Raw genomic sequence first — 8,923 nt, 5'->3', positions numbered from 1 at the left:
TGATCCTTAATAATGTCATCAGATGAGTTTTCAATTGAAAAAATAATGCACTCCTTTTTCACTATGTGTCCTTAGCTAAACACGATCAAAACTAATAAAGCACCAAGTTAATCATGACAAGAGAGATGTCAAATGGTTATACATACCCTTATTAATTAGCACTCCCTTCGTTCAAAAATAAGTATCGCAGTTTTGAGCTAAGATTGAACTAACTTTAGTTCAAATCTGCAACATTTATTATGGATCAGAGGGAGTATTACATAACATACTAATACAATTAGTAAACTTTCCCCAAGGCAATTGGAAGTCAAATAATCGGTTTTCCTACTAGTAGCATCTTTGGAGTAGACCTATTGACAAAGTCAAATGTTCGTCACTGGCGGAGACTTGGAACCAATGACTTGTGACGCAAGTGGAGCTCTTGTGCCTGGAGCTTCCTTGCATATGAAACTGTGAGTAGTATTGCAGAGACTCTTACATCCAGAGATGCAAGTGGTTGTGATGGAGGTTACCATGCTGTCTATTGCTTTGTGTAACACTACTTGGCTATTAGATATGCTTTTTTTACAGGAAGTGGCTATAAATCTTGCCTAACAAGTTACAGTAAGTACAACAGCTAGTGTCAGCCGGATGTTGCCGTTCCCAATGACCAATACTTAGCGGAATCTCTCTGTTTTTTTTAAAGGAGTATATCCCCGGTCTCAGCATCAGAACGATGTATGCGGTCATCTTATTTATAATCCAAACAAAACAAAAGTCTACAATTGAGTACAGCTTGCAAAGAGAGCATAAAAAGGAAAAAAATTATAAATAAAGCCACAACCGGCGATAAAAAAAGGACTAGATGACTAAACACCTATACTATTAATGCACCGCCATCCAAATCGGTTGTAGATAGCCCGTGCGACCATCTCCCATCAGTTGCACCCAGTAGCCAAAAGCTCCCCGGAGTCCGTATGAGTGAATAGTGACCACGTACGGATTCAAGTTGTAGCTCTGTAAATAACCTACAATAAGTTTGTAAGAGTTTGTCTGTTAAAGATCATATCATTTCTGCAGTTTCATATAGCCCAAAGTAATACGCATATTCCTATCAGAATACTTCCCGCAATAATTGGTCCCACTCCAGCAAACCACATCCCAAATAACATGTCAATGTTGACTGGAGGGTTTATGTTAAATGCTACTCCCTCCATTCCAAAATATAACGCGCCCATGCTTTTCAAGATACAACTTTGACCGTAAATTTAACCAACGAGACCGACTGTGATGGGAGCAAAAATTATATAATTGTAAACTTCTTTTGAATATGAATTCATTGGTATAATTTTTGCTCCCGCCGCAGTCAGTCTCATTGGTTAAATTTATGGTCAAACTTGAAGCACGAAAACCGATGATACACTATATTTTGGAATGGAGGGAGTATATGAATCGTGCGCCAAAGCAGCTTAGCGAGAGAATCTCCCCGTTTGCTTGCTCAATGTAAAGTCATTACTTACTTAATGTCTGTCTATAATTGTGAGTCTTACCCCGGAAATACCAAAAAAGTTCCAGGCAACTCAGTCGGACACCGCTCAAATTTATGTAGTACCAACTTGCTCTTCGTAGACCTCGGAACGAATTATATATACTGTTAGAATAAATCCGAGGCATACCGTCGATCATCCGAGGACCAAGCAATCACACGAGCATGACACCGAGATTTGTTAACGAGGTTCACTGATATGGCTACATCCCCGGGGCCTGACTATGGGCGCTCCTCCCCATGACACCGCTACAATACCGCACCCGGTCGCACTGGACACCGGCACAAGCCGCTGGCTTCCCCTGCATTCCGGTGCTATTATGTTGGCATAGGTTACATTGTGTGTCTACCCCCGCTATATAAGAGAGGCCTAGGATACAAGTGTCCTACTTAGACACGACTCCATATCCAATGTAAACACAATACTACTCAGAGTCCAACTGCAACCTACCTTGTACACAATATTCGACACAACTCTAACATATACAGGCCAAAATAATCTTACACGGTGCGTTACTCACCACCTCTGCCTTAGCTGCAATTCTACACCGAGGTTCATCTACACCCACCCGCAAAAAAAAAGAGGTTCATCTACACCCGAGAGTGAACAATAAACTCAAAAAAGAAATTCTGAAATTTTTAGGTATCCAAGATGCTCAAGGGCATAATGTGCATGCAAATTTTCATGGTGTTTAAACATCTGAGGAGCTCATGCCAAAACAAACAAACAAACAAATCCATTCTGAATAGTGTTCTTTTTCAAAGTTTCTCAGACACTGAAAGGAAACGCACGAACCGAAGTGTGCACATACTGGTCGAGATTTTGGTATACTGGTAGAGATTTCAGGCACAAAACTGACTCTGAGGGGATGACCACATTCTGTTTTAGATTCTTCCACCCTCTCATATCCTTGTCTTTAGCTTGTTTCCACCCTCTGAGATTGGAACGCAAATCCTAATTAATGGTTCATGGTCAAACTGATATTAACATCATGTGTATCTGAACCCGCCTCTCTGGTGGAGAATTAATGAATCTTTTCCGTCTCTTTTTACGTTGATGTTACAACAGGAAATGTAGCCACTAATTCCTGAAGCACATTGACGAATGCACTCTGGACAATGCCACATCGTTTGGGCAAGGACTGCTGCCCTCGTCCCCTACCATGGTGAGCTGGGGAGATGGTTTGCACTTTACTCTGTCGGTCTGTCCCCTCTTGTCGACTGAAACAAAATCTGGTTCTTCAGTGACACGGTTGCTACACATGAATATGTGCGCAAGCGGCTTGATTCACCTCCTAGTGAACTCACATGGACGTTAAAAAGCTTGTTTCATTTACGTCAGTTTTAGATGTTGTATAAGTAGTTCGATGGCTGGAGCTACCTTGATGACTAGAGACTCGGCTGTTTCTGTTAGTATATTTAGACCATTAGTCTGAGCGGATTTAACCAATAGTTTTAAACCAATAATTTCAATCCCTCCTTTACTTATTTGTATGCTCATAAGCAGGGTAAAACTTGCCATAGAAATCTGCACCCCTTTATGCAAGCTGCTTAGTAACCTTAACCCGAAGTAAATATTGTTGTTCTTTACAAATCTCAGACCTGTCCAATGGTTTCCTTCTGACTATCCTGTTCTTTATAAATAGAGTAGAAAGGCAGAGCGTAACACCCACAAAACTTGCATCATATAGTGAAATGGATCTTCTTCTTTTTTTTGCGGGTAGTGAAATGGATCTTCACAAATAAAACTAGCTAGCAATGTTGGTTGTAGTCAAACCATTATCTGAATCAAGTAAATACACATGCCTCATGGCATTACAAACCACACTTGATAATTTAACATAATTTACAACTCAAATGCCACTCGTACATCACCAAATGTAGAGTAGCTGATACTCCAATAAAATGTGATTGAATAGTAAAAAGTAAAACCAATTCCACAGGGGACAAAGTGGTCGGTTGACAATAACCTAGGAATTTGGACTTTTATTTGCCAAAAGCTCTAAAAATCAAATGGATGGCATGCGGGTGTATAGAGAGGCAAGGGCATGTCAGGGATGCATACTACAGACTAGAGACAAGGGGGTCGAACGACACAAGGGTAGTTGACATATACAGTATGGATGTAGAGTATGGTGGAACACCGTTAATAAGGTAGTATTGAGGAAGGTACTCTATGGGGGTGTGCTGGAACACTTATTGTAGGCGTGGGAGGAATCAGAGGCACCAACACCCTCGGACGTGGAGCTCCTTTAACACTGGCGCGGTGATGGTGAGGTCGATGTCTATGTCATGGAAGTGCTGGAGCAGTGGTAACTCCCGGAGACGTATCTTTTGGAGCTGATAAGTATCATCTTGCAGACCAGAGTGGTTGACATATATACAACATGGACGTATGGTGGAACACTGTTAACAAGGTAGTATTTAGGAAGGCATTCTGTGGTGACTGCATGGTTGAAGAACAGAGTGAAATGACATACCAACTGATGTATAGATGGATGGATGTCTTGATGGAGGCCTTGTTGACTCATCTGAGGTAGCTGCTCATGTCGGCAGACTCGTCGAATGAGGCAAACTCTGGGGATAGCTTCGGTTCATAGTTGTTATGGTGTGGGAGTGGCCCCCACTGGAGTTTGCCCCACCAGCTCTTCTCACAGTTCACCTTCACTGTCTCCGGCTGGCGTCCTTGTAGGTGCGGGAGGCGTTGAAGGCTCCAGCACCCCCGGATATGGAGCTCCTCCCATGCCGGTGCCGTTATGATGGCATCATTGTCATCAAAGTGCTTTAGCAGTGGCAGCTCCTGTAGACGTATCCTTTGGAGGCTTGGGAGCTCATAAGCACGATCTTGATCTTCATAACTGTAGAATAGTTTCTTGAGGTTGTAGCAAAACATGATGTCAAGTGTCTTGAGACATGGTAGTGCTGATGCACCATATGTCATCAGGATCTCCAATCTGGGGCAGTTCTCCAGGTGTAGATGCTCTAGTGAACTGAATTCAACAAAACAGTATGGTGAACAGAATCTAACTAGACTTTTGAGGTTGGACACATGCACATTCCGTAGATTTTCCATGAAGTTGTGGAAAACGGTGTCTATTTTGTGGCACCATTGAAGCTCACATTCTTCCAGCTCATCAAAACCGCTCAAGTTAGAAAAAGACTTGATAGAAGTATCATATGTCACTGATATTGATTTCGTGATATGCAGAAGGTATGCTAAACCATTGTGTGACTGTTGCCCGCCTGTGATATCCACATGCCGCTTAGTTCGGTGAAGGGGAACTCTAATTTGTGGGGCAATAGCAATTTTCTCTGCAAAATATCTGCTATATACATCTACATATGTTAACTGTTTCTGTAGCAACTCGTCCAGCTTGTTAGCTAGCATGATTTCTTCATCTTGCAGTTGCAGTTGCATACTATTTGTAATGCATGGTGCAACTCGAATATAAAATGATTGGAAAAACTTCCCATGTCTTGCTAAATTCAGAGCATTGCGATGGAAGCTATAGAAGAACCTGGCGTCAGTAACACACACTTGGGAAACTTGATTAGAGTGATTACCATTTCCTTCTGAGCAATTATCCAAGAAAAACACATCAGGGAGTCGCTCCAGCCTATGCCAAGGAAATCGCCTCAGAGAAGGAACACCAAGTAGGAGCAATCTCCTAAGATGGGGCATATTGGGGATGTCAGCAGGGAGCTCCTTGATAGTTGTACCGGACAAATCTAGCTCTTCCAACGCACCAAGATTCTTTATCTCGACGGACTCGAGTTTCCTACATCCACGCAAAGACAAGCACCTTACGTGAGGTGCGCCGATCAAGACGAATGATATAAGGTTAGGATGCCCTTCCAACTTGATTCCCTGAAACCTAGAGATTGGTCTTGTGAGTGAAATCAATTTCTTATTGTCGATGAGCTTGAGCGACTGAAGCTTCTGCATTTCTTCAAATATCTTCGGCGGGAAGCATTTTATTTGGGTCCCTGTGACTTCAAGGGTTACTAGGCTGGATAGCAATGCCATGGAAGGAGGAAGCTGGAGAAGGTTGGAGCAGCTGGCAAGAATAAGCACTTCAAGATTTGACATGTCCCGAAAAACATTTGGTGGAAAAGTAGATATTTCTGAATAGGACATGTTGAGGTAAATCAAGTTGCTCTTTTGGTTGGCTACATTTTGTGTTATATGAGAAAAAGGAACTCCATTCATATCAAGAATTTCAAGCTTGTATAGAGTGGATAATGGGGAATATGACGTAGTATTTGTTGACGAGTCTGTGGCACTTGTTGTGGGTGAACTGGAAAGAGTTTTGAGATCATGGCAGCCTCTAAGTGAAAGCAGTCGAAGGTTTATTAGACATTCGATAGAAGAAGGGAGTGTTTTCAGTTGAGTGTAAGAGAGATCAAGACAATGAAGAAATATAAGTTTGGGCAGGATATGGCCCAGCTTGCAAAGTATGACCGATTGGTCTGAGCAACCTCTTAGAATAAGTGCAGTTGCCCCCCTAGTTTCCCCCGGCCCCAACCATTCTCGGCTTACATGACATCCATGATCATCCAAAAAGGCGATCCATTTTTTCTTATGATCCGCGAGTTCACCTACTGTCATGCCTTCTGCAATGAGGGCATGGTATGCAAGGAATTGTGCAGCAGTATTGGTGGCTTCATGAGCTTCATTGGCAGGAGAGAATGGTAGCTGCAACAAAGAGTATTTCTCAAATGCTTCAAGGATGACCCTTCCAACTCGATGCATATAGGCACACTTGCTGCTGCAGATGTTGGTTTCTTTTTCTTCTTCACTACTGGTCATACGAGGCAAGATGCCTTGGGTGGCCCAATGATGGATGAGCTCGTCCGAGGTAACCGCTGCCATCTGTGAATGTTTGGCAAAGATCACCATGGCAAAGTGGAAGCAATTGAGGGCTATGTGATGCCAGTATTCCTTGCTTTCTTGATGGGTCATGTTGAGTATGTGCTGTGCCGATTCACGCAGTGCAGAGAGGGTAAGCGCCACAACATCCCTATCTGTGGGATAGGGTATAACCCAATCGTTTTCCAGCTTGCTCTTATTGCAGACATCCTCAGAAGTGGTTGAGATGAGCCACTTAGAATCTGTCCACAGCGGGGGAGGGAACCCGCAATCCTGTATAAAACTGTCAGGCACAATTGGCCACCGGAGGTTATTGACCACTAGCAAATACTTCTCGGTTGACAACTTCTTGCCGATCTGAGGAACTATAGTGTACCGCACACGATTCTCCAAATTATGAGAGGCACCGGTACCACTGCACCCGTAGGTGTAAAACTGCAACTCATCGTGCTCTTCCTTCAGCCTGTTATATTCTTGGTCGAGTAGCCCCAACTCCTCTGCCGCAGCGACGGCTAACTGGTACTTGATGCTCATGAACCTTGTTCCTTGTGCTTCATCTACAGTTGGCGTGGGCTTCAGATCCACCTTTATCACGGGTTTGAAGGGCCCAAAGCTCTCACAGATTCCCTCAACCATGCCTGACATGGCTAGTCTGAAGGAAGCCATGGGCCCCGCCCCAACATTCCAATACCTCCATGGATTAATAGTGAACTTAAGACCTGCATCATCCTCTTCATGATATCTATTAAACCTGGCCACACAAGCAAATTAGTTATTAGCACTCACGTATTCGACCAAGAAATATATCACTTGTAGCACAAATAAATATATCACGTAGTCGACCAAGAAACCTGGCCACAGAAAGAATTATATCACAGAAATTCTTTTGAATACAAATTCAGTGATATATTTTGTGGCATGTACTTAATATTTTGTTAGTTAAAATGATGGTGAAAATAAATATCAAATACCTACACGCATTGCAAACCTAGAAAGAGGGAGTATGAGCAGCAGAGCTGGAAAGCAATTCATTTTGTATGAACAGAAAAAAGTAAGGAAGACATGGCATTTTCGCAGGTTCGGCTCCTTCTCATATGAGATTATTTTTAGATCTTCTTTCTCAAAAAAAAAGTGCGAGCGCTTGATATATCTACATTTTTTTGATAAATGATGGATTTTATTGACTTAAAGTGAAGCATCAAGAATATACAAAAATCACGAGCACACATCCGGCCTCTGCATAGTTACAATGCACACAACCAATACAAACGCGCACACACACAAAATTATGTCAGCCAATATCTATGCGTATGCGAGGAAAGGAAAAAATTAAAGGAATCAGTTCCGCGATTAGGAAACTACATCGATGACCATATCCGCAAGAACTATCTCATGACACCACATGGAATATGAGATTCTTTAACACCAACGCCTTCAGGAAGGGAGCGACGATCTAGTGCTGTCGTCACCGGATCCAACCAATTCAGACTAGAATCTAGGTTTTCACCCTGAAGAACTAGGCCAAGCATATCTGAGTAATGCCTGATGACGTAAAATATCACCATTGCCTGTAAAACCAACTCAGCCAGTCCTAGGTTTTCTCCCCGAAGCTCGAGACAGGGTGCTCGAGAAGCACCACCATCGACGTCAGTTATGTATTGTCCACACCAGTTTTCCATAATCCCAGCAGCTAAATGCGATGTGCGATCGCGGCCGCTGCATAACCATATTCAAGCCACCATCTATAGTTTGCATCTCCCGCCGAAGTCCACCACCACCTGGAGAGATGAACCACAACGAACACTTTTTGATGGTAATCGTACTCCACATCGAGTTTGCTGCCATAGGACAAGGTGGTCACCACAAGGACCAACAGCGACGGTGGAGCACATCACTGCCGACTACCACCTTGCCAAAGAGAGCTCTGTCCATGCCTGTCAGCTCAGGGGCTGACATAGCCTAAACTGAATCACGAAAGGCGTACCACCACCGTCGGGTTGCGATGACCTTATCATGGATGATGGTCACTGCAATCCGAAGCTCGAGCGATCGGCCCATACCGACACGGTTAGACCGGATCCAGGCGAGGAGCCAACGTGTCCTGGTGCCTGGCTCTGTGGCTCTGCGTCCTTGCACGAGGCGTCGGCAGACGCGACAATCAAGCGGGCTGCTGAATCACATCCACGTAATATGCAAGGAGCCGTGACGAGGATCACATCCATGTGAGTGCACGTTGGACAGGCAAACAACCCAGCTTGGATCAAATCTGCAATGGTATTGACACCGAGTATTTGGACCGAGAATGCCGTAGTCTCCCCCATTATAAGCGCTGTCAAACGCCGGTAGCCGCCAACCACCTTGTCACCGCCAGAACAGAGAGAGGCCTCGCAGCCGCTGCCGCCGCCGCCTCCACACAAGCTTTGCCCGGTGCAGGCCTCCGACAGCAGCGAGGGAAGGAGCAGGCGAGGGAGTCGAAGGTGTGGTAGATTGGGTCACCACCCGTGTGGCATAGGTTAGACAACGGGAGG

General features: G+C 44.1%; 1 protein-coding gene across 1 annotated transcript in view; it reads right to left on the bottom strand.

Annotated features, from left to right (window-relative positions):
- Nucleotides 1-3,436: 3,436 nt before the first annotated feature.
- LOC119316331 overlaps nt 3,437-8,923 on the bottom strand; it is a 10,102-nt gene continuing 4,615 nt past the window's right edge. The window contains exons 5-6 of the mRNA XM_037590646.1: nt 4,006-7,146; nt 3,437-3,931 (exon numbers count right to left, since the gene is read on the bottom strand). Of these exons, the coding sequence (XP_037446543.1) occupies nt 4,053-7,146 (3,094 nt within the window). The 3' untranslated portion in view covers nt 3,437-3,931; nt 4,006-4,052. The remainder of the gene's footprint in view (nt 3,932-4,005; nt 7,147-8,923) is intronic.

Source organism: Triticum dicoccoides, chromosome 1B, assembly GCF_002162155.2.
Source record: "Triticum dicoccoides isolate Atlit2015 ecotype Zavitan chromosome 1B, WEW_v2.0, whole genome shotgun sequence".
Lineage (NCBI taxonomy): Eukaryota > Viridiplantae > Streptophyta > Magnoliopsida > Poales > Poaceae > Triticum > Triticum dicoccoides.
Note: the sequence above shows the minus strand (reverse complement) of the source record. Positions and strands in the feature narration are given on the sequence as shown.